This window comes from Acanthaster planci, linkage group LG12 (genome assembly GCF_054643075.1).
Source record: "Acanthaster planci isolate LZ-2023a linkage group LG12, COTS_SCS, whole genome shotgun sequence".
Lineage (NCBI taxonomy): Eukaryota > Metazoa > Echinodermata > Asteroidea > Valvatida > Acanthasteridae > Acanthaster > Acanthaster planci.
This window is the reverse complement of record NC_141788.1, coordinates 6,049,594-6,075,906: the sequence shown is the minus strand read 5'-3', so window position 1 is coordinate 6,075,906 and position 26,313 is coordinate 6,049,594. Positions and strand designations below refer to the sequence as shown.

The 26,313-nt window shown below is 42.8% G+C and overlaps 2 protein-coding genes across 2 annotated transcripts; one reads left to right on the top strand and one right to left on the bottom strand.

The window, feature by feature from the left end:
- The first annotated feature begins 256 nt into the window (after nucleotides 1-256).
- Nucleotides 257-15,976, top strand: carm1 (coactivator associated arginine methyltransferase 1). The gene is made up of 13 exons (XM_022244507.2): nucleotides 257-429; nucleotides 2,883-3,014; nucleotides 4,102-4,217; nucleotides 5,117-5,221; nucleotides 5,868-5,978; nucleotides 7,122-7,299; nucleotides 7,671-7,761; nucleotides 8,408-8,489; nucleotides 9,422-9,597; nucleotides 10,234-10,288; nucleotides 10,612-10,694; nucleotides 11,357-11,622; nucleotides 13,002-15,976. The coding sequence occupies exons 1-13, from the start codon at nucleotides 297-299 to the stop codon at nucleotides 13,307-13,309; spliced, it is 1,836 nt and encodes a 611-aa protein (XP_022100199.1). The 5' UTR covers nucleotides 257-296; the 3' UTR covers nucleotides 13,310-15,976.
- A 252-nt stretch (nucleotides 15,977-16,228) lies between these two features.
- On the bottom strand, nucleotides 16,229-25,626 carry LOC110984368 (cystinosin-like). The gene is made up of 9 exons (XM_022244508.2): nucleotides 25,101-25,626; nucleotides 24,003-24,259; nucleotides 23,733-23,851; nucleotides 22,961-23,101; nucleotides 22,628-22,727; nucleotides 21,539-21,658; nucleotides 20,820-20,999; nucleotides 19,448-19,565; nucleotides 16,229-18,855 (listed from the first exon to the last, which is right to left on the bottom strand). Exons 2-9 carry the CDS (start codon nucleotides 24,243-24,245, stop codon nucleotides 18,641-18,643), a joined length of 1,236 nt encoding a protein of 411 aa, XP_022100200.2. The 5' UTR covers nucleotides 24,246-24,259; nucleotides 25,101-25,626; the 3' UTR covers nucleotides 16,229-18,640.
- Nucleotides 25,627-26,313: the final 687 nt, after the last annotated feature.

Genomic DNA, 26,313 nt, shown 5'->3' with positions numbered 1-26,313 from the left:
AGGACCACAGTTTAGTCCATGGTTTAGTAAATCTCCCTTAGATTAGAAGGCATGGTTGACCTGCGAGCTTTGAAACTAGTTTTCGACATTAAAACTAAAACATTTCGACTTTAAAGCCACAGAAAACATATTCCCCCCAATAAATGCTCAAGTGTTGGGCAGTTATTAATATTCTCAAAATGAATACTTTTGCCAATTTATTTCTACTTAATTTATGTGCTCAAGCAACAATCGCCAAAAGAGGGCGCACTCAAATCAAGCATTAAAATTCATGTTTTGTGAAAACGAAGTGCACGATGGCTGTTGTGTTCGAAGGAATTAGCCTCCGATCTTTGTCGGATCATGGCGATATTCTACAAAGAACCGAAGCAGTTCTGAGGCTGGAGGTAGTAACGGAAAACGAGGAGCCCCTGGTCTCGATTTACAATGGTAATTGAGCTTGTTGTGCATTTGATTTGTTGCGGGCCATGATCTACGTTGGTGTGAAGTCAAGTAGGCCTACATCATTACATGTACGTCAAGACAATGTACATGTACATGATGATGTATTGTGGACTTAGCGCGCGTCATCATACCCATACTTGTGTGTTGACATGAAGGCCTAATCTCGCGGTTTATCTAAACTTTGAGATAGTTTGGTGAACTAAAAGAGAGTTTCACTACTTCAGATTAGATAAAAGGCGACACGTTGATGACAGATTGTGGAAAGATCAAGTGGTTGCCTGATTCACACCCAACATGCTTGACATGAATTCATCCTGCCATAACTTAAGTAGGCATGATAACCCTTACTTAGGCCTAACGGTAGTACCACATGGGTGATATTTCACAGTGGTAGAAAGGCATTGTGGGAAGGAAAGGAACCAAACATTGCCCCTTTTTCCTGCCCACAGTGCCATTCTATCGTGCAAAAGTACCGACGCAGTATAGTGATAAGGCCAAGTTAGCAAACTACATACCATGCAACACTTTTTTATTCACACTTTAGGCCGATGAAAGTTGATCTCATGGTTCTTGTCACTGCCTGCATGGAAATTTTGGCCCGCATCAAAAAAGTTTATCGTTCATCGTTTCCCAAAAATCCGCTTCTGATTTCACGATTCTCCCCACTACGTCAGCACCCACTTGCAAATTTTGGCCCACATCAAAAACTTTTACCATTTTCAAGATTGTCAGTCTAAAAACCGAATGCTAGCGCTGTTGTATTGAATTGACGTCTTCGCTAGTACATCAGATGTGCTTGTTTTGGAAGTGCATGTACATGAACAATATGGTCACAGTTAATTTTTTGTGTCTCCGTATGTATACAATGCAATATTAAATTGAGGGAGAAGAGGCATTTTTTTGGGAAAAGCCAGGGAGGTTATGTGGGCGGAGTTTAATTATTCATGATTCATGATGTAGATTATCATGTGGATGTACAGTTTTGTGTGTACACATGTAAGTGTGGTACGGTAGTACGCGTACAGTCGAGTCACCGACAGGTATGGGGAGGAGCCAATTTTGACTGACAATCTGCGCGCTGTTGCCGGAATGGGTGAAAGCAAATGTTGCATATGATGGCGCTTAGTGCATGACGGGAAACTGGCATGATGCATGTGCCCGAGGTCATTTGCATTGTTTGGCAGCAAATGAAATTTACACCGTTCAAATACCACATCCGGATTTGCTGTGGATCATCCAATGGAATGGTACCGCAAGTTTTCCAAAACCTCAGTGATTCTGTCTTTCAACTCGTGCATGAAAAGAAAGGATTTCTTCTTCTTTTTTCAAAAAATTGCAGTTTTGAAATTCTTTTCTCTCTGCAATTCAAATCTTTTTTCAGTCAAGAGCCTTTGAAATGAGTTCAACCCTTATGCATGGTGTGAGTCTGATGAATTTTTAGGAAACTTCGTCAAATTTGTGGAGAAAATTGTTGGTGAAAGATGATGAAAAACCCTCATCACTTTTCCACAAGTGGCTGATGAGAACATTGAGATCAACTTTCATTGGCCTTACCTGATGTAGGTAGCAGAAATTTGTTCAAGTGTTCCGTATATCTGGAATACGTACATGCGTGGCTTAGACTGACATCCTTGGATGACACATTCCTTGCAACTACAATGTATGTCATTGTTCCAATATATGTGGTATAAACTTCTTTTGTGAGACTTAAAACTTAGGCTGGCTCCCTGCCGTATCGAAGACCGCTCAAAATATCATCCGGTCTTATTGGTCTGGAAACCAGACAATCAGTTTCTACGCAACTTGTACTTGCACGCATGCAATGTGTAAGAAGTCTTCAAAGAAGATGTTCATTTGGGATATTTATGACAGAAACATGGTGCTGTGATCTGTTTACAAACACATCACATGGGACATATTTGCTTATTTTAAGCCAAGCATGTAAGTAATTCTAGACGTAAGAGGTACATGTATGTGAACAAAATTCCAGCCTCTTCCATCAGGTAAGGTGTGAAAAAACGGTTGTAAAATGTTGGCTGGGACAGGCTGATTTTCATACCCTTGGTGTAAATCCCAATATAATGAAGAGGTTATGAATCCAATCTGGGCCAAATTTAGGCCTAGATGGACAATGTTCCTTACTTTTTTTTACCTCAAGACTTTTCTTCAGACAGAGTACTAGGGTTTGAGCTTGTTACTTCGTGCACTGGTCTGGCATCATGAATTGCCTGTTTTCATCTTAATTTAGGACTCTTAATTCGAAGGTCCAGATTTTGGAGCCAGAAATTCCTGTGGACTTCCCATTCAAAAATTGATATTGCGTTATCATGGTCTAAAGCATCAGTCTGCATGAAGAGAACACATACCCCCCTGATGACCTCAGTGCGTGATTCTACATTTAGTTTCGTGCCTATTTCTGTCATTTTGCCCCCCCCCAGGTGCAAACTCCCAGCAGATGCTACGGTTCTCCCTGAGCAGTGAGGAGGTAGTTTGCTGTCAGGCTAGCAAACATACCTACCTGGTCAACATTCAGGGTCGCTCCGTGCTGCTTCACTTTGCATCAGACTTTGGTAAGAGCGACGTCATCTCTCAAGGCTGGGGAACATTGGATGGGGGAGGGGGGAGAAATGTGGGCGTACCCTTCACGTTCTGTGGGCAAACTCAAACACATGTGGGAATGTGGTTGTTACGCCCCAACTATAGCATCAGTCCCAACAATAGTTGGGCCCGTCCCAACTGAAGTGCTACAGTTGGGCCCGGCCCAACTACAGCAGAGAGGTCCTGTGTGCATAATGCGCCCAGCATGTGCCAAAGTCATATTGTTTACAAATGTCATGTCATTGGTCATAGGGCTAAGTGCCACATTTTTGATGAATTGTGTCAAGTGTGAGACACATTGACTGAGATAATGTTGAGACATTTTCTACAGACATTGGTCAACAATAGTTGGGCCAGCCCAACTGCAGCACTACAGTTGGGACTGTCCCAACTCTAGTTGGGACTTATGCTATAGTTGGGGCGTAACATAGTTATTTGACCCTTTAATCAAGGCTGTGTGGCTTATTGTTCGAGTGCTTTAAATGAATAGGTATCCGAGTACCCAGGAACACAGCTTGACACTGTGTTGAAGAGATATACAAGTAGTAGTGATGGACTTCAAGTCCAAGTCCTTGTCTACAGCATTTACCCGTGTCACATCTCCACCTGTCACATGAGGGTGCCGTGCACTTTTCCCAACATGGCTGAATAAATGTAGTGACATGAAGTAGAGCTGTGCGTGTGCCCGTTCCTCAGGCCAACAACCCTCTCATTTACATGTACAGAATCTCTCAACTTTACAGCTTGCCCCGTAGCTTAAAATATGATTCATCACTGGCTTTGAAAGGTTGAATATTTGCGTACATTTTTCAATAAAAGCATGCATCTGTCTCTAAGACAATGGTAAATTCCTTACTCAAATCCAGGAGAATTCTAAATTGCTGCCTAACCAGCAAAGGTTCAAAGGCCAAACATGTACTTCATTTGTTCAGCCAGTTCCACGTTGTCAGGCTCAACTCTTGTTGTTTCCTTTTAACATGTAAAGTGATCAGATTTTTTTGACTTGCCAGTACAATGTACGCCTACCTCATTCACACGTTTGCCCCCTCCCCCCCACAGAATTGTCCAGATTTCACAATGTCGTCAAGGGTGCCAAACACAATAGCAGTAAGACTACAAAAAAATCAGTCTTTAAGGAGCGGACGGATGAGGCGTCATCATCGCAGTACTTTCAAGTGAGTTGACTGGACAACACCTTCCATTCTTGAACATACATACATGAGGACGCAGTAACATTCCTTTTATGAAAGGGGCTATTACACTTTTTAATCAAGCGTGGTCAGTTTTAGCCCTAAAGAGAGTCTCTTTTTTTCGGACCGTCTTTTGAAGTTTGGGAGGGGGGAGCCTCCTAAAGATCTCAGCTGCGCCACGCCCGATCCTTTTTTTTGAAACTTGGCGCACATGTAAAGACAGTCATTGGGAGTACAGGTGCATCTCTGAAGTTTGAATTCAGTGTTTTGTTTGTAGAGTCACTTATAGTTGACAGCTTTGTGCGTGTTGACCCATTTGTATGGAGAACATCAGTGGGAAAGTTGTCACTTTAGATGGGTCATCTTGGAAAACTGGGCATTTTGCAAGACTGGTGTGCCCAGTTGTCATAAGATTGGTACTGAAATGATCGTTTGACAGTACCGCAAAATTCCCAAAATTTTGCACCAAAACACCCTGTAAGAATGGCAGAGAAACTGCATCCCTCCCACAGTTTTAGCATCAAATGTTTTCCTCATAATCCACAATGACCCTTAAGTGACCGGGCATCAGTCCTCTCCCCGCATAAAGACTGTCTCCAAAGGTTTGTAGCATCAGCTGAGGAGTCGGGTTGCACTTTTATAATGCCACTCACTGGAAATTATGATTGAACAAACCAAACAAAGACTAGGCCCGGAGACAAATATTTTCTCAACTTGATAACTTCTGTACTTTTTACTGGTAACTCTGTGACTTTGGCCCCCGTAGCGACCTTCGAGAAGGTCAGACATCACTGCTAAGCATTAACGTTACACAAACTTGCCCTCTGTCCTGCAATATTTCTTCTCTGTACTAGCAGTGTTGTTTGTTCCCCCCCCTTGGCCAGTTTTATGGCTACTTGTCACAGCAACAGAACATGATGCAAGATTACATCAGGACCTCCACCTACCAGAAAGCCATGCTTCAGAACAGCGACGACTTCAGAAATAAGGTGAAGTGTTGCTGCGCATTTTGTTCAGTGCAGTGTAGAAATATAATCAGAGTAAGCATTGAACAGCTGTGATGTGTTCGCTGTTTTCATAGGATTTCATTTTTTTCCTCCAAACATTTCCTATTGTTTTCTCCATTTTTAGCATTCTGCTTTTATATTCATCATACATTTTTGGGTCAACAGGGAAGTTTGTTCAAGTTTTTCCCTTAGGGTCTAATGTGGTGCCTGAGGTAAAAAAAAAGATACCGTAGTTTGCTCACGTTATCTCCTGACATAGACTCAGTGAGCTGCCTTTCTGTTCAGCATTTAGTGATCTGGTTGGTATAGTCCACAGTAGTATGCGATACAAGGCTCGAAAAGCTTTGTAGAGGTTCAAAGAATTCTTTGGACAATAATGCTGTTGTTTGTACAGAGAATGACTCTCCAGTGCCCAAAATGGAACACAGGGGAGCGGGATAGTGCACAGAGTTAATATAAACCCCTGGGGTAGTTTTCAATCAAGGGACAATGTTGGGCAAGAGGCCTTTGGAAATTAGGGGTGGGGGCATTAAGCCCCCTGTCTGAAAGATCGTTCAGTACTTGGTGGTTCATTGACTGAGTTTCCTTATTTAAAACAAGAAATCAAAATGATTTCCGCAATCCACAGATCGTTCTGGACATGGGCGCAGGGTCGGCCATCCTTTCCTTCTTTGCCATCCAAGCTGGTGCCAAGAAAGTCTATGCCATCGAAGCTAGCACCATAGCCGAACATGCACAGGTCAGAATGAACACAGCCATTTCAAAAGTATGACGCAGACCCCTAATGCAGTTGGTAGCCCCATATTGTTTTTGCATTCCTCGTTTTTTTTTCCTGTTTAGCTTTTGGCAGGCCATTCAACTTGTACTTCCTGCTTTGTTCACGATTTGGGAGGAAGGGCCCTGAGATTTTAAATACTCGGAGGTTTCCTCGTTGAAAAATTACCTGCTGGTGTTTTTAATCTCTACCAGACAGTGTAGCTCAATGAACGAACTGTGATTTCCTTTAGTGGTGATGGGCTTACCACAGCTGGAACATTGCCATATTGACAGCTTGCACCAATTGTTCATGAAGTCGTATGTTGCAGTTGTCAGCATGTTCAGAATTTTTAAATAGCTGTCTGTGACACTGCTGTGGTATTACTACCGTCAAACAGTAGCATCTACCACAAGAATATCTGTTTTTATTTGAATAAATTCAGCCCTGAACAGAACTATTTGGAATTTTTTATGAGTTGACTACGTCTGGGAACAACTCTCACAACCATGGAAGTCTCCCAGCTGTCAGTTTCTTGCATCCTCCGAAGAATGATAGAGGGCGCTGTGCTACCCAGTAATGAAGTCTCATGTACGCATTGTTTCGTACGCGCGTGGAACAGAGCACAAAATGTAATTTTTTTGTCTCTCCGGAAATGCACATGCGTCCTCAGACCTTTGCCCTAGCATGCATGACAACGGTTTCCCTCGTCCCCACTGCCTACCCCCCTTTACTGGACAACTATTTCAGGATGCATGATGTCATTAGTGTCGAGCACTCATTGGACACAGTTCTTCAACAACAAGGTCAACACGTCTGCATGCATGTGATAATGTGCGCACTTGGATGTACATACATTGATTGGGGCATCCAGTAAACCCACAATCAGACAATGCCTTGCGCTTCTGTAGCGGTGACGTACCTCCTTCACGAAAATTCTGTGAAGGGCGTTTGCTCATCGCACTGCCCTGTAAGGGCATTGTGGGGACGAGTAAAGGTAACAGTAGTGCTCAGGCGTCCTCCCAATGTCTCACTGCATCGCCAGTGAGGGAGCTCTTGCGCACATACCCCATACTCACACATTTCGGACATTTTTACTTTGGTGGGCCCCCGTTGTCTCCCTCCTAGAAATTGGTGGAGGCTAACAACCTGGCCGACCGCATCAAGATTCTTGCCGGCAAGATCGAGGAGGTGCAAGTGCCTGAGCAGGTTGACATCATCATCTCGGAGCCCATGGGCTATATGCTGTTTAACGAGCGCATGCTGGAAAGCTACCTGCACGCCAAGAAATTTCTCAAGCCCGCAGGTACGACGGTGGTTTTTTTATCCTTTCTTTTAAATTTTTGAAAAGTGTGCTCTAAAGCAACGGTAACCGAAAACAGATGTCAAATAGTTTTCGTACACTTAGGAGGATTAGAAAGTTGCACAAAACATGTTTCAAAGTGACCTGCACATCATGAGGTGCACTTGAGCCGTTGGTCAGGAATGTAACGTCCCGTAACTGTGGGATTTCAGGAGGCTTGAACAAAAAAATGATACCAGTGGCAATGTGTACATATGTTAACAAACATTCTGAATGTTTGTAGCATTGAATGACATTGTCCAAGGCTATTTACTGATTTTTTTTATTATCTGAACTCATGCCAATAAGATTTTTGTTTTGCTTGTTTCGTTCAGGCAAGATGTTCCCAACCATTGGTGAGCTACACTGTGCGCCATTCTCGGACGATGCTATTTACATGGAGCAGTTCACCAAAGCAAACTTCTGGTAAGTTGCCTTTTTTTAAAGGATTTTTTTTTATTTTCCCGTCCTAGCAGTTACGTTTAGCCTCACAACCTGGATTGCTTCAAAATCATCATCCAGCAATTTTGCTGTAGATGGGACCTCAGGCGTGCCAAAAATGCAGGTTTTCAACTCCTTTCAGCCCGTTGGACCTTGATGTAGGACAGAGCAAAAGCTGTCATTAATACTCCTACATTTTTTGTGTATGCTTTCACCCTCTGCAGTTGGTTTAAGTTTTTAACATTCTGTGAGTTTTAAATGGCTCTGGGCAAATGTGTGAAAAGGAACTTGGGTCAAAAGACTAACTTGGCGACCAGACTTTGAAGCCGGTGCTACAGTGGGAGCTTTCAGGTCCTAGGCTGGCATTCACTACCTCTTCATGGAACTAGATGCTGTGACTTTCAAAAGAGCGTACGCCCCTCAAATTTTGGAATGCCCATAGTGCAGTGCAGCTGTAGTAAGACTGTCTCGATGAATGATTAGTTATGCTGTAGTGAATATGCAGGGTGTTCGCTAACGTGCTGAGCCGTCTTACTGTTGAATGGATGCCCATGCACAGAATCTACACGGTGTTCCACAGATTTATGCATAGCCTACTTCTGATTTGCCTCTCCCCCCCCTCCCTCCCCAGGTACCAGCAGTCCTTTCATGGGGTCAACTTGACCAGACTCAGGGAGGAGGCCCTGCAGGAGTACCTCAGGCAGCCCATTGTGGTAAGCCAGCCCCCCCCCCCACAAATGTTACCCCAATCGGTGGTTGTATAGCCAACCTTGGTGGTTCTGGTGCAGATTTTGACACATTATGAAATTTGTCAAATTCATCAATGCGGTAAGCCGGCCCCGAAGTGTATACCCCAGTCGGTGGTTTCGGAGTCGCTCCGGCAGTTCTTATGTCTTAATGCAATTTTCCTTATTATTAAAAAGTTGTGCTTGTTTTTGTGCCTAAAGGAATATAGAGTAAGCTAAGTTCACCTTTAGTTTTGACTTACTTCTGTCCATCCAGTAGTGAATTTAGTTCCAGTAAACAGGGTGGTTATAATTGACAACGAAGAAGACACTGAAGAAATGTTCAGTTTTGGAGATGGGAGGGAAAACCCCGGATAAATATTCCAGGGAAAAGCCTTGGAATCAGGTTGGGAATGAAAACCCAATCCACAAGCTGACCTAGGTGGGATTCGAACACAGGCCCCAGAGGTGAAAGGCGGGGGAAGGAGCCACTACACCAAGCCGACTCCACATTTCTGAGGGATGTGTGATAGGCTTATTGTTACTCTTTGTCACCACTGACACACCCTTGTGAAGCTTTCAAGGTTCCAAGCATACCTCATAGGTTGACTTGTCAGCCTGCAGGAGAAGTTTGCTGACTTGAGTTTCCACGTTACTGAGGTTCAATAGAGTAGGTTTTGTTCCTGCCAAGACACATGTTCAAAAGAGAATGACTGTAAAGATTAAACACTCTGCATTCTACATTGTGACACAAAACGAAGATTAAACTTTAACTACCCCAAATGGTAACGCCTTGTTTAGTCGTCGTAGTATGGCTTCCTATTTTAAAGTGTGCACAGTGTTACACTTTGGCCAGAGGTTTGTGGCAGAAACACCTAGGGAGTAAGGATTAATACGGAGCTGTGTTCTTTCTCCAACAGGACACCTTTGACATCAGGATATGTCTGGCGAGGTCCCAGAAGTACACAGTTGACTTCCTCAAGGCGCACGAGACTGACCTCCACCGGATTGAAATCCCCCTGTGCTTCGTGGCCCACGCTTCGGGGGCGGTCCACGGCCTTGCATTCTGGTTTGATGTGGCCTTCTGTGGGACAATGTAAGATCGTGGTGTTTTGTTTTGTCTCCCCATTTTGTATCCAAAGGCGTTAGACTGATCCAGTTAGCCCCGCCCACTGCTACTGCAGACAGTGAATATGTGCTTCTCTCCAATGCCACAGTGCACATTGTAGCGGCCTGTATCATGGGCGTGTGCATGTTCGTGGGACTTTTGTGCACTCATGTCGGACACGAATCACAGCTATGATTGGCTGACAGACAGTTTGGGTATGGCTGTGTGGACGGTTCTGTCGGAGATGTAAGTTGACTCCTGACATTTCTCCTGGAAAATTTCATGTATAAAATACTGAAATCGGGCTGTTAAGGAGAACTCACATCCTGGCCTTGTTTGATTTGAACATTTGTAAACAGTCTTTCGACTTTCATTTGAGCAGTGTCTGGGGCTGACTAGATTTGCCAATTTGTCACTCCCTGAAATGAGAGGACTGTTTCAATCAGCCCAAAAGCCCCTTTAGTTGTCTTTTAGGAAGACCTCGCATGACTGTTCTTCACTGAGGACATGCCACAGTTAAAAATTGTAAAACCTTCATTCGGTTCAAAAGAATTTGTAGGAATCACATTTTGACCTGTGCACGTCTTTGGTCATCGACTTACATTGTGACTTCATTTTTATCAGGCAAACAGTCTGGCTGTCCACGGCGCCAACAGAACCTCTCACACATTGGTATCAGGTAAATATGGAATTGCTTTCGAGCAAAACCTTCTCCGTAGTGGCTTGTCAGACAGCAAAATAAAATCATTTGTTTTATGCAAATCTTGCCATCTGCCACTCTTATTAAGATTTTTTTTAAGAAGAATTTTTTGTTAAGAATTTTTAATATCATCATGTACGTTTCTTCAAGAATAAGATTTAAGCGAGAACTGTCCAAATTACAGATGATGTTTTTATTTACTAGTGGTTTCACTACTTTTAATGACTAAGATAATTCGTTTCATGTATTTTGTGTGACTGTGAATTGCATTTTCTTAATCGATATCGTGTCTACCTGTACAGGTTCGCTGTTTACTAAGAGCGCCGATCTATATCAAGCAAGGTCAATCCATGTCAGGAAAAGTAGTACTCATCGCAAACAAAAGGTAAAGAAAACATCCGGTACAAACCCGTTATCCGATCTCAGAAAATACTGTTATAGAGAGGGATGAAGATTTCATGTATTCAGAACGCATGTATGTTACTGTATATGCTTGTTTGGGCATGTGAGCCACGGAAAGGGCATGACGACCAAACATTGGAAATGGTGGCAGAAGTGCACAGTCCATAGCTATGTCCCTGCTGATCCTAAAGGGAACAGTTAGAGCTCTGACAATAGCTGGAGGTGCAGAAGCAAACTCAGAACAGTTTTTCACATTATGATTTCATGCATAGGCTACTGCTTATGACAGACGCCCAGCCTGTTAACAGTCCTGACCAACTGAACATTTGGAGGTTTTATTATTGTAATTTTTCTGTATATTCTAGTAATGAAACCAAGAATTCCTCAAAAGCAGCCTTGGCACTGTAGCTTGCGTGTCTTAAGAAAGTTGTAAAGAGAAGAAAGTTAAGAATTGTTGACTTTTGAGCAATGAGCCGGGTAAGTGTTTCTGGGAAAAGGCCCGCAGGATCAGGTAGGGACTAAAAGCCATCCACTAACCCAACTCAGTAGGATTCGAGCCTGTGTCACCGCAGTGGAAGATGAAGAAAGCACCACTTTAACCGAGAAAGCACGCCTCCTATTTCTCCCTTTTTCTCCTCCCACCAGACAAAGCTATGACATTGACATCGAGCTGCAGTCGGACAGCAGCGGGGCCCGCTCCAACAATCGGCTGGACCTGAAGAATCCTTTCTTCCACTACACCGGCCAGCAGCCCCAGCCGCCCACCGGCAGCCATGAGACTTCCCCCTCAGAGAAGTACTGGGACTCGGTGCCTCAGACGGCCATGGTGAACGGGATGGCAGACACCAACTCCATGCAGGTGACTCCGGTGCAGCAGGGTATAGGGCAGAGTTTCAACCTTATACCACTTGGTAAGTGTGAGTTGTTTTTGCATTGGAAAGATTCGATGTTGTAGTACATTGATCACACCACAAGCTGACGTATCATGTGCACAAAGTCTATGGACGGTACGTCCTTTTTTGATGCACCAAACGACAGTGTCCATCACTTCATGGTGCAACCAATGATTTGGATAGGAATATTTCAAACGATGTCAAAGTTCTCTTACATTTTTCAGTAAGTTGATATTGAATGTCAAGTTCCTTGGAGGTCCATGTTCCCAGTAAAAATTGGAAATGTGCTATAAGTCAGCTGTATTCAGTAGGTGGAGTAGTTAGTAACGTTACTGACGAAGGAACGGGATTTCATCACACCATTTCCTAGTTCATTTGACTACTTTAGCAAGAAACCTTAAGCCTCCCGGTGCCGTAAGCCAGTAGTACACTCTGTACACTTTGGGTTTCAAGGGGCATCCGTCTCAATGTTAAGACTGATAGCCAGGGTCCTACCTCCCTCATTCGTACAAAGTTCTTTAAAAACTCTTGGTGGATTTTGAAGGATCATGGAAGCTTGGTTAACAGTTTTCTACATCCAAACCTGCAAAGTTCTCCTGAACCTCCCGGTAGATTTGAAGGATATTGGAAGGCTTCCTACTGGGTGCCTACCTTCCACAATTCTAGTAAGTTCTCTGAAAATTCTTGATGGGTTTTTAACCACTTCCTGCCGGGGACTCCGAAATTGGAGCCATATGGTGTATGTGTGGTCAGGGTCTCCAAACTCGGACAAAGGAAACAGGGCCGTGTAACAAAAGACCGTACTCCGAACAAAAGACCAGGCTGCTGGGCATTACCGACATTTTTCACTCTCAAAAGTGGTGATAATCCGGTGTTGTTTTGAAACCGTATACCAGGGTTTGGGGCATTTAGAGCAAGCGGATTACCACCGGGGACAAAAGCGCTCCACCAGCGCAGCGATGAGCCACACAGCACCGCTGCACGCTAATCTGGCCCCTATTGAAAAGAGGTCAGCAGTGCACTGAGCCAGGTTCAATCTGGGCTCTGTGTACAAGGCTGCAGGCCTGGCTGAAATATTCGGGCGTCAATGAAGGTCACCTGTCAACTTAGAGTAGTGCCTAAAAATTACTCCGTGCGGCTATAAACGACCGTTAAATGGAATGATGAATTTTTGAAGGATTTTGAAAACGGAAAAAATGATAGTCATGCCAGCCCAGCATCATCAACGTTGAAAAATGCCCCGGCACGAAGTGGTTAAGGATGCGTTAAGTTTTGCTAACAGTTTCTTACATCCAAACCTACGAAGTTCTTCCAAACCTGTTGGTGGATTTTGAAGTATCTGGGAGAGTTTGGTCCTATGTAAGCATGATATGTAAATTTGATTTATCTGATTCCAGCTAATGCCGAGCCCATCAGCCATACGGGCATCCTGCCCGGGGGAGCCACCCAGCGCCAGCAGACCTACAGCCTGCCCTCCTCGGCCGGCACCCTGATGAGCAACGCCAGCAGTTTGCCGTTCATGCAGAACGGCCACCAGGCGGCCTACACTTCATCCAACCCTGCTGCGGAGGCAGGGGGCCCCGGTGTCGCCAACCCCTTCCCCGTAGTGGCCCCGGCCCAGTTCTCCATCGTCGGGGCCACGGATCAGCTCAGCCTGCAGCCAGGCACAGTCATCATACAGGGACAGCCCGGGGTGCAGGGGTAAGAGGGTGTGGGACTTTTTGGGGTGTGTTCTAGGAGTTGTGGGGGGGAGGGGAAATCATCACACCTGTGTTTTGAGACACTAGAGGGTACACCTGCAAGTGACTTGTTTCTAATACTCAACTGGAGGGTCTGTGGTGGGTAGTCGCCAATCTCTAGCCGCAGTTTTTGCCCACGACACACTTGTTTTTCAACTCTTAACAGTTCAGCAAAACCTGCCATTTTTTTTCGCTCAGTGTGTACATTCAGCATATTAAATTTAGTTGGGGGCTTCCGTCACGAGGGATTTCAAAGAAATAGGGAGCACTTGTGGCAAGACTGTCTTTGTAACTTAGGTATTTGGTTGTATTCAGTTCTTCAGGTTATCCAACCTTGAATAATTTGGGATATAGTGGATGTGTGGCGCAAAATTGCTTCAGGTTTGTTGGTGACAAAAGTTGTCTTCTGAGTTAACCTCTTGGTGAAAAGCGCCAAAACAGACGCAGCAGGCTTTGGATCAGTTTTCAGTGTTTGTCCAAAGCGCCAACTGAAGCAGAACACTTGCAGGTTGCACATTGAACGATTAATCTCCCTTTTTTTTTCAGTGTTTGCGTAAGACTCGAGTCATATTTGTGGTGGGTAGAATTATTGAGTAAACTTCTTGGCTTCATTCTGCAACAGCTTCTGCCCCCCAAAAAACACCCTCACCCACAATGGTAGAAGTGACCGGTCCTTGTGTCTGTCCCGGGTCACTTTTGAGCAGTCACATGACTCATCCTCTCCACTGATTGGCCAGTGCCATACATTTTGATGGGTCCCTTCTGACTTACATATGTACTAATATATTTCTTTGTCTTTTAAATATATATGTGTGTTCTTCTTGAATCCTGAATGTTCCAGGTCCATGATATGATGGTATATTATCATTCAAGTCATGGAATGCCATATTAATGTATCATATGTTCTCCTTTGTCCTTAGAATGACATTTCAAGCAATGAAACTGTATAGCCTATGAATTATGGAGGTTTTTGGTAACCATTGTTGGGTTTTTGAAATTTGTAGGGCACTGTTTCATCCGAATGTACTGTGTGAAAGCCAAGTTGAAATTCTTTCAATTGAAAATCACAATCAGTGATGGGGTTTCTGTTATAAATTCGCAGTCGTGTAAATTTATGAATTCGTTTGCATTTTGTAGGCACCTTACACGCAATATATTTTCAAATTTTGGTCACTGTTCTTAAAATCTCTCATCTATTTGCACCTACGCTGATTTTATTCCTAAATTTGAATTTAATTAGTAAGTTGTTTACAAACAAAAATGATCGGAAACCCCACTGAGTATGGGAAAGGCGATTGGTGATAAACTAAACATTTCTTAGAATGGCCTATCAATACTACGCAGTGTATTTGGTAGCTTGTCTGCACATCCGCAGCTTTGTGTTTTTAACTGCACAGCGGATAATCAAAGCAAGTCTGTATTGATCTGTACATTATAGGTACCAACCTTGACTGCAGTCTTCGTGCCTTGGGCACGTTTCAGCCTGTATGTCCATATTTATTGGTAGACAGCCAAAACTTCATTAGAATTTGTGCAAACATTACAAAAAAAACCAGAACTGTAAATATCCACTGTATGAAGTTGTCTCGTTACTCCATCATAGTATAACAGAATAGAAACAAAATCAAGTAGTGTAGATTTGTTCAGCATTCTAGATCTTTCAAGTTAGCGTCTGGTTACTGATTAAGTACATTTAGTTGTCCTAGAAACCGTCGTCATGCTGTTGAGTTTCTCAATTGCTATTTAATGAGTGGGCCATTTTTGTAGGCTTCAGTGATGTGGTAATGCAATATTGTTTGTTCCTCCACGCTCAACTGGAAGTGTTGGGCACAGCGCATGGGTACCAGCTATTAATAGGGAGCGTGTGTACCCAAAGCTGGTCCCCTACTTGATTTTAAAGGGATGAGGTGGTTGTCTTTTTTAATGGAGAGGAAGGGGAAAAAAAATCTTGACGTTAGAAAAAAAGCGGGAACTTTCTGAAATGTATTTGCAGGTTTTATAAATATCAGTGAGGCCCAGAAATTCAAATACAGCCATTACTTTACAGCAACAGCAGGGGTCATGTGTAAAGTCTTACCAGAATATCAACAACTTTCTGAGGTTGGCTGCGTCTGAATTGACTGGCTACATCTGGAAGTAAAAGTGGTAGTTAACGCTCTTGCCAGAGCCGTACACCCCAGACCTAGACGTCCTCAACTGCTTGGCCAGATCCTACGTACAACACTGGCTGGGATTAATGAAGAGTAACCTGAGAAGATCTGATAGTGATACACCTGTCTGTGGGAAGTGGCTGTAAGCTGCTAGCCAGCAGCTTTAATAGGCAAACATGTTCATTTCAGCCGCAGCGGCGACAATCAGATGTAGCCATTGACTGCCAAAATGATATGCAACTTACCACAATGACATGAGCATTTTCTGGGTACATGCTGAATGATATGCGATAACCTATGTAGGATTGGTACTCTGAGGGGATTTTCAAATTAAAAGTGTATTCATTTGTTCATTTTCAGAATGTGAAATTGGGAGCAGGTTTGGCTGAAATAATCTTTGGGGGAAATGGTTTGAGCTTTGAAGGTTCATTTCATTTTGTGGTGTTCCAATAAACTCTGCGCTGAAAAGGAGACGAAGAGAAACCATGAGTCCAGCGCATAATAATTTGTTCTGTTAGTGTCCCCTTTTGAGGGGTTTTAAAATGTTTACTTTAAAATCTTAAATACTCATTCTGTTAATGTAGATGAGTGGTTGCTGTGGAAGATTTTTTTTTTAATATTTGTTTCCCACTTCGGAGAAACAACTACACTCCAATGGAAGAATCAGTTGCCCAAAAGGTGCAACTGACGAATTTAAAGTGGTAAAACGACACAAGCGTAATTCAGATACGGAGATAAGATACCCAATATTGAGGCATTTAATACTGATACAAAAACTGAAGATTTTTTTCACAGTTCCATCAACCCATACAAACATTTCATTACATAAGTATCCAAATAGGTACCCAAAATTTCTGTTAGAAATTCATATAAATGTAAAATAAATGTACATTCACTTCAAATATATATATATGACCGGTCACTTCTGATACATGTTTGTGACCATTTTTACAGCTAACATTTCAAATTAACTATCAGTGACTACTGCTACATTTGGCTTCTATCTCATTGGTAAATTGATTGAGTTGTATTCACTTCAGTGTGAAGTAATAAATCTATTAACCTCAACAAACAGGAGTGCATGAACATACATGTAATGGGGAAAAAAAATTCAAGCCAATGATGATACAAGTAAGACAAGACATAAAATGATTCACCGGTACCAACAACAGACCTGCTCAAAGATATTGGCACAGCCTGCTATGAATGGAGGGCCTGTTATGGCATTCTCAAGGCCGTAGTTTGTCAAACAAAAGAGAATATTTAAGGATACTTATGAAGCCTCTTACTGCTACAAGCAGCCAATGGTACAAGTGGCAAGAACAAATGATTTCAAATACATGTTGTAATTGGATCCAGTTTCCTGGTTTCAGTCTCTCACAAGAGGGTGGGATTTACAGAGTTGACCACACAAGTTTTAGTCACTCTTACACTTACAGGGGCCCGCCATACAGGCTGAAAGTACAGCTTTTTCTATCCAGCTCACAGCACAGACTTCTCTCTCTGCTGCCAATGTCAAGTCAATATTTATTGATACTGAATGTAGGTCGTATGGAACACAATCATGCTTTTTTGCTATTTGGGGGGGAGGGTTGAGCAGGGTTCCATATGGCAAATTTGAAATAATGGACCACTTTTTCAGGTAAATGAAAATTTGTGCAGCCACTTCCCTTTCAGGCAGTGATTAACACAATTTTCCGTCAGCAGTGCAGAATTATAGCCGACATTTTGAAATATATAATTAGCCAGTGCGCAACCTGTTCTCAGAACGGTTTTCAAAGAGCAAATTTGCGATTCAAAAACCCCTCAAAACTGAGCAGAGCTTTTCCCTGATTGGACCCTGGACATCTTCAAGCCCTGCCTGATTAGCATGTTGGCAATTAACGCATGCTCCTCTTCGATGCCACGATGCATGTTCCAGCCACGAGCGCCAAACGAGCGTGCACCAATGCCACATTTCTGTGCACACACGATGGCCACACATTGCAGCTGTGACTGGTCAGACCACCATGAGGCTGGATTAAACAGATTGATCTGTTCCTGACGTACCTCCTTATTTCAGCGCACTCGAGAGATAAAAGATGTTGGAACCAGTCCAAATACGTACGGCTGAGAATTTTTGAGTAAGAAGACCCCATTTGCTCTTGCACGTTGAAAGCCATAATTTATAAAATGGAATTCAACATTTACAAATTGCTTAATATGTTTGCAATTTTAAATATCTAGTTGAAATTTTCTCAATTTCAAGCATTATCAAAATTTACAACTTCCTGTTAAACTGCTTTGAAATATACCTGTTCATTCAGGAAAGCCTTCATGATTAAAAAAAAAATTGTCCTATCCTTTAAATATCTTGAAATCTATTAACAGGACAGCTTATTAATCCAGCGATATTTAAATTGTATCAAAAGATGAAAAGCTTAGAGACTCACTCATGATATCTGAAAATGCGCCCCCCTAAAAAAAATTAAAAGAAAAAAACCCAGCACTGCAACCAAAGAAAAAGAATTTCCTGAAAAAAATACTTGTGTCTAAAGTCCTGGCTATAGCCGACATTAATACGCATGCGTGAGAGATGGATTAAGCCACTGAACCAGAAAAGTCCACAGGCGCATGCATTAATAATAGCCACAGCCATGACTTTGGGCAAAGCCGTAACTTCTGTTTACTATGGTGGCCCTGGATGGACATCAAACATTGCAAATATCTTTGCAAATATTTGCGACATCACAGATTTTTTGCAAATATTTGCAAAGATATATGCGATGTTTGATGACCCTCAAGGGCCACCACAGTTTACCCTCCTTCCCATCAACCCTTGGTCTCAGATTACTAGTTATAGTGAATCACGTTTCTTTGAATAAATCATGCGTCATAATCATAAGCGCATAGGGTACACATAAGCGCAGTAAAATTGAGTCGTCAGACCATTTGTTTGGAGGGGATTTTGCTTCAGAAAGAGCAAACGGGGCTCTTTGTTTTGGTGCATCACTCATTTTTGCATCACTGCGTGGGTAACAATGTTGAGAGTTCCCACCAATTTCCATGACGTAAGGTTCTTTTAAAAGCCTGTTTTACTCAAAAGTGGCTCTAGCGACTTGTGACTCACTTTCACAGAGCGGGTCACGTGAGTACAAACCGACTCATTCATTGCTGGAAGTTAATGCTTTCCTTACTAGTGGAATCCTTCATCAGCCTCTCTTTCTCTGTGCTAATGTCCTTATCCACGTCGCCGTCACCCTGAATGGGGGCTCTGCCACGATACAGGATGTAGTGCTGCACCATGAACAGCATGTCGAACAGGATGGAGAAGAGACCCAGGCCAAACTTGGTGGGGTCACCGAAGATGGACCTCCAGTCGTCTGCGGATTCAAGGAAACAAAGTCACTGAATCGCAGATTGACAAAAAAATTTGACTTTACAAAACTTGGAATGGGAATTTTGTGGAAGTTGCTGTGTCTCAGAGTTGTTATTTTTTACAAAATTTATTTATTTTTTTTTAATAAAGAGAAATGGTGTGAATGTGATCTGCACACTGAAATCAGGAACGGACACCTCTCGTAGACAGCCATCTTTGTAGGAAAAGTACAACTACAACTCAGTGTGGACGAATGTTCTGAGCACATGCAAAAAATTTGCTCAAAATTTCTTTGACAATACGGCACAGCCACAAAAATTTCACTCGGAAAACACTGACGCATGTGACAATCTGCAGGATGTCAATTGAGAGAGACAGTTGCAAGTGGATCCTTTAGAGATGTGCTTGTGAGTTGTGATGCGACAAGAAATTGCTGTTTGATTAACATCAAATAAATTAAGGGCAAAGATCCATGATAACCTATGATCAGTGACTGGCCTATTCTGATTTCTTCCACTTTCAGTGCAAGGTCCTATGGCAAAGACTTATTTTTACCAAGAAAATGGATCTTGGTTGTTGGTGTTGTTTAAACTTACCGTTATTGAAGGAAAGAAGGAACATTTGCACCAAACTGAAGGAGCCTCCAGTGAAGTCTAGCAGGACATTACCAATACTCCAACCCAACGTGCTCTTCCTTCTGAAATTCATCCAGGCCTGGGGGAGAAATCAGCATGGGCATTACAGGAGACCAAAGGAAGGTGAAAGCTCAGGGTCAACCCCATGCAGGTACATGAGTACAGTTGGGGAGAACAGTTCAAATATACAAAAATCCTCCAGGAATGGGACCTCTGTCTCAGGGGTGAGATTAGGGGGTCGCAAATCCACAAAAACATCTAGCAGTGGGGTTGTGATGATGAATTTCTGAGGCTTTTAATAGCTGATAAGGCATCAGTTTGTTCAAAATGGTGATGATTTTGCAAACCTTTTACATTTTTGTAGGAGTTGAGAAAAGTAGCAAAATCAGATGATGAAGCCTCTCAAAGAAAACAAGAATATTTAGGCCAAAAAGTCCCGAAAATAGGAAAATTCTAAAATCATAACCCTACTGTCAGTCTCCTGGTGCCTAAAAGTACATGTAGTGTGTTCAATTCGAACAGCATGCCGATGTTAGGAGAGAAAAACATCAGTGCAGCTGTGACGATTTTCTTGGCCAAATGTGGCAATGCTATTGCTTAGCAAATGAATAGGCCATGAAATGGTCTACAAAGAATCAGCCACCTGTAAAAATTTAATCACATGGTTGTTTTCGGCTGGCAACATATTTTTTTGCTCAGATAGAATTTTCCATGTTTCAGCAAATTCCTTTGCTGGACAACATGCAGAAATGGGCATCTCGTTTATCCCATGCTTGTTCAATTGCAGAACTCGATTTCTGCAACCCTGTTTGCAATTTGGCGGAGCTCCTAGGCAGAGACAACTGCTTAGAAAATTGTATGCCTTTCATGCCAAACTCGACAGGAAAACATCTTTCCTACGAATGCATAATTCTGTCTTTGGCAGTTTCGGTGTAGTCCACCCACACACAAAAAGCTCATTTTAGAACCTTGTTTTGCATCCTTCTCACAATAAGACACAATACATCAAATTGTTTAAGCAATGTGCCTCAATACAAACACACCCATCTTTACACAGCTATACTTGTGGGGTATTTCCTTTGTTCTTGTTACAAAATTCCCACACAAGACACAAACAATTTCAAATCACTCCAATTTAAACCAAATTCACTTTCCTGGGTTGAAATTTCGACTGTATATCCCTTCTATAAAACACTTCAATTTGCGACAGATTTTTACCCATCAAAAATTTCCCCTTTCTGAGTTATTTCCAAATATCAGTTTTGTGAAATTCTTGTGAGGCACCAGTTTTGGTAATCCACAAGGCCCCATGTATAAGCGCAGCAGAACTTACCTGTGGCACATACTTGATGATGGACACGCCTAACTTGATGTAGGAGAAATAGTAGAGATAGGTAAGCCAGTTGATGATTCGTTCGTTAGAAGCGGCTGTGATGATCAACGTGATTACCGAAAACAACCCCGCCGCAGTTAACAGGGCCATGCAGACCTTGGATACCTTCTGGCCACCCCTCTGAAAATACCAAGGTAAATGTGAGATTTCCAGGCTTTTTTTTCAGCAATGCCAGGAACAGAATCCCTTGAAATCTGCAGCATAATGTTAAAAACCTATTACCTCTTCAGGTTTGAACTAAACTGACACTGTACTTCATAAAAACAAAACCATGATTAGAGACTTTCTCTGAACCCATCTGGCATAATTAGAATACTGGCACACTGTACTTTGCTAACTCACGTTTACACATCAGTGACCACGATATCTCTCAACTACACTGGGTTGAGTTTGCTTTTTGGCAAATGTCAAATTCTGTGACATGGCAAATGACAAGCAAAATTTAATCCTGCTTTCTTATAATATTTGGAAAGGTAAAATAATTGTGGGTAACACTGATTTTACCAATGGCTAAAAAAATATCTTTTAAAGACCACTCAAGAAATTTCTGTTCGCAAACAAAATTAAGACCAGACATCCAGGGTTTCAACTTTCTCTCCCCAAGAGGAGAGAGAAATATTTCACAGCTTTAACAAAAAAACAGCCGAACACAAACTCACGTCATATATGACACACTGGAAGATGGTGACAGCCGTGATGGCCATGGCATGCAAGGTGAATAAGACGTCATTGAGCAAGACTGGGTTGACACCATAAGGATTCTTGGCCTGGTACTCATCCTTCAAGGAAAACACAGACAGGCCAATAGTCTAAGGCGTTGCTCATAAGAGCAAACTGATTGGTCAAATGGCATATACCTATATGCTTGCATGTGATGCCCTTACTGGCTTTCTGCTCATTCTGCTAAGTTTTGAACTTTTTTTGATTGATGAAGATTGTTCGTCTTCAAAGCTCACAATATCATAAACCCTATCGAGGTAAATTATTTTACACATTTAGGAACGTTCAATGTAATTTTCTTCTTGGCCAAATGGATAAAATTGTTGAGTGGAAATGGCCTCTATAAACTCGGTTCACCAGGAAAATAGAATTCAGGCCTACTGGGCTAGAATTCACACAAGAAAAGTCATTTAAAATGTCAGTACTTTTAGATTGTCCGCAATGATTCTAGTAGAGTTGTGTAACAGTTTTTATGTTCAGTTATGTGCCTTGCCATTGGGGGCCAGCTCATCCGTTGCGTTATCATTTGAATTGGTCTGTTTACAGCGGTTTCTGAAAGTCCCATAATTGTGGTTGCGACACTGAACAATTTGAGGCACATGGGACCGGGGATTCGGCCCTCACGAGGAATCAAAGTCGAAGTGATACAATAAATGCACCCCATGAATCAGAGGCACCCATTGGCTGAATTGGATTGGCTGAATTGAATTGGAATGGAGACGATGATGGTGGCATGTTTGTGGTTACAAGCAGCCAGTCTGTTGTGGTTTCGTGCTGTCGAGTGGAATATCTCTTTTTATTGTATCAATCAAAGGCAGTAATCATTGCAGTAAACGTTTGTCGCTCATTTTTGTTTTGGTTTCAGATATCCGGTTTTGAGATTTCGAACCAGTTTGTAGAATCAAAACCGAATGACTGAAAATCCAGATTTGGGTCCCACCACTACTCAAAATGGAAAAAGTAAATGAATGCAATAAAACAGCACAGCATACTGACTTCAAAAATATGACAGAATTTAATGGTCTTACCTTTACGTGATCAATCCAGAACATGCCAACATTGAAGAGCCCATAGGCAGAAAAGCCGACAATGTTGTAAGCAAGGAAGTCAAAATTGAGCCCAACAACGCTGCACATAATAAAAGTAGAAAACTTTGAAATCCAAGTATTAAAGAACAACAAATTTCACAGATTCAAAGTGAGATTTGATCACGCAAGAGTTAGCAAGATATAATTGCAAGTACATTCTAGGTAGAGAATGATCGTCTGCAACTCAGAGCCACATTTCCATTATAACATATGAATATATCTAAATATTAAACATTCAACTCCCGTTCTGAAAATGTTTCCAACTTACAGTACCTCTTCCGTTGAAAATTCAGCACCACTTGCGGGTAAAAGGAGATGGTCCATGCCGCAAAGTAGATCCAGCCAACGATGATGATCACGACGTTGAGCGGCAAGCTATGGACAACTTGGACACTGACAAACAACGAGGACAAGCTGGAAACCAAAATGGATGAAAACCAGCCATGAACTCCCTTGAATGTGATTTCATAGAGAACGGTCAAGTAAGCCATCACGTGGCACGTCTCATAATGCAAAATCTCACCAGATGTTGGTTATTCTGATTGTCTTGGCTAAGTAACAGCAGTTAGAAAAGAAATGTCTACATAGCGGGCAGTCTCGGCAGAAATCAAACAGTGCACACCGTGGGCCACCTTAGCAAAATTTAGAAAAAGTCACTGTTTATTAAAAGTGTGGGATAATTTATGCCACATTAACTTTGGAAACTAGACACACGTTACTCGATTGATAGACGTGTCAAGTGCAAGGTTGCATTTTGCTCTTTGATGGATCAATAAACACTATGTGAAAATAGCTAAATATTCAGAAGGCAAAAGACAGCAGCGCTAAACATCGGGAGTAGTGTTGTATTTGAGTCCACACAAGTCCAGTCACAAGTCCCTTCACAAGACCTTCTCACAACTGTCCAAAGTTTTTGGGGGTATTGAATCCAACTCCAGCGGAAGCACCCCCTCCGGAGCCTCCATTGCTAAGGAAGTAGCATCCTCTCTTGGTCCAGCTCAAGGTATATATTAGAAACAAACTTTGTCTTTTTTTTTGGCCTTACTTTCCAAGTTGCTCATTGGTGGAGTTCATCATGATGGTCACTGAGCCGACAATGGAGCTCATGTTGGTAAAAACAGGTACTCTGACCTTGGCACCAGTGCTGTTAGCTGGAATTTCAACCTGGAAACATTTTAAAAAGAGCCAAAGAGGGGGGAATTAGATGAGGAACAGAAGGTGAATAATCTAGTTTTGTTGTTTTAATTCTTCATATGACTTGATGCAATTGGCAATAATCTGCTGTCGGGTAATATCAAACTGAGCCCCAACTTACGGATTCTTCAGGTGCTGCGATGGTATCATCCGTGCTGAAAAACATCACTGTTGCTGGCTCGTCCAGCACAATGAGGGATTGCACGTCAAACGAATCTGATTTGCCGTTCTCGATGGTGAGGGTTTGGGTGGACACGGTCAGGTTAGCCTTGGTTTTTGGGTCCGCTGCGGCTGCGGAAAGATCGCAGGCAAGAAGGCAGCCAATCACAGCAACCGCTGTGGACCAGAGTCGTCTCTGCGTCATGGTGAGGCAACGGTCTGAAGGATGGGGTTGGCATTGAGTGAAGAAAATGCGAGAAAGAAGGTGCTCATCCCATTGAGGGTAATGTACAAAAACCACCCACACAATCTAACCACAGCCCCACCCCTGAAACTTATCACAACTCAATCAAGACAAGACAAGACAAGATTACACTCAAAACTGGCAAGAGAGAATAGTTACAACTGACCTAGAAGACCTATTCCCTGATTTCACCAAGCTCTTAGCCAGTCTGAATAGTTTTTAGGAGTCTTTTTGAATTGAAATTGAGGTACCACCGGGACCAGCTGAGTTGCCCAATTATTGTAAAGCACAGACACATAACAGATAACGGCAGAACGTGACTGAGCATAGGCATGCCTGATACCAAAATGGGGCCAGTGGGGCCCAAGTAACTTGGACAAGAGCTGGGAATTCCCTTGTTTAACATTTGGACATGGATAGGCAATGGACCTAGCCCTAGTCTACCAACTAACAAACTGGTTGACTTACATGACTTAGCTATTGTGGCATTCTGCATTCAAACTTTTATTCTTATAGACTAGGTAAACGTTAGACCAACTGACCAGCATGACCAGGCAGCACCAGCCGAAAGCTTCAGAAAAATGCCAAACATTTGTCAAAGGCACATTTTAAACCCCTAGGGAAATGCAGTTCATCGTGTTCGCTCGTACGCTCCAGTGGAGCGTGCGACATGTGTGACGACCATCCCCTCATCCCTCCCGTAGATCTAACACTCAGTGAATGGGTATAATTTTATAATGAAGAACCATACCGCAGTACCAGTACATATTTTGTACACAAAACGGAAAGAAAGGAACATGATTGATGATTATTTACCTCAGTCCTGGCGTAAATTTCCCCTCAAACAAGCCAATTGATCGCAGGAAAAGCCTTTGACTACGAAATACGCACAGTGATTCGTATGGCTTTTACTTAGCATACATGTACGATCCAGTATCAAAATGACAACAAAAATGGGCCTACGACACGTATAGATACTGTCTGTCCAGCTGTTATGGGGCTAATCTTGGCCCAAGACGTCAGTAATCGTCAGCGGATCGCCGCTCGGGCGCACGCGATTTTTTTTTGTAAATTGGGGGGATGCCCTCTAGCGCACCTGACTGAGCTCGAGCTAGCAAGTTCACAGTGAAGGTAGGAACCATGCATTCACTAACGTATTGGAAATTTTCTTTGTTTTTTCCCCCAAGTTTTTCCTGGGGAACCAATCTTCAGCTAGCTTAGTTTGATGTCTTATATTGAATTATGCATATAAGTTCATGACGTCAATCGACCCGAGAACTGAAAGCCGAAATGGCATCCTGATCTTGAAGTCCGAAAATTTCTGCATAAATTGCTTAGAAAAACATTGCTTGAATGTAAAGCGAGAAATTTGTTTGACTGTTCCCAAAATACACAGGTTTCAATGTAAAGGAATCACACCCACCTTAGGGTGCTGGTACCCACTATACTTTTCCCACATATTCAGCTATTTGTTGATCATTTACCCAAGAATTTCCAGTTTGGGGGGGTCGGGAGGATAGGCCAAATTCGCAGTACTTTAAGCGACCAACGAAATCACACTGTGACTTTTCGTGTGGTGATAGCGCCCAGTAACGGTGTAGTGTGCGTGTGATGGTTCAGGGACTAAACTACTTGAACCTGTACCTTAGGTCTTGGAACCAAAGGAAAGTTGTAAATATTCATAGGCATTTTACAACCACCTAAAAAATCGCATGCGAGCGGCGACCCGCTATCGATCACTGACGTCTCGGGCCAAGACTACTCTGAAGCACGAGCCACTCATGTGATGAAGTAAACTTGCACAAGTCCAGTAAGCTTCTTAGAACTGCTGCGTCGCGCCCCTCCGACGAAGGCGAGGGCGCCCTCCTCCTCGAGGCGCGGCCACTGACCTATGCCCGGCGCGTCGGACGGCACGCCCGGGCCGGAGAGTCTCTGAGCAGCTAGGGACGAGTCCGTTGGGACCGAAGTATACCGTCCCCTAAGAAAGTTGGTCTCCGTCGAGATGATGACTAATCTGATTGGCCGAAAC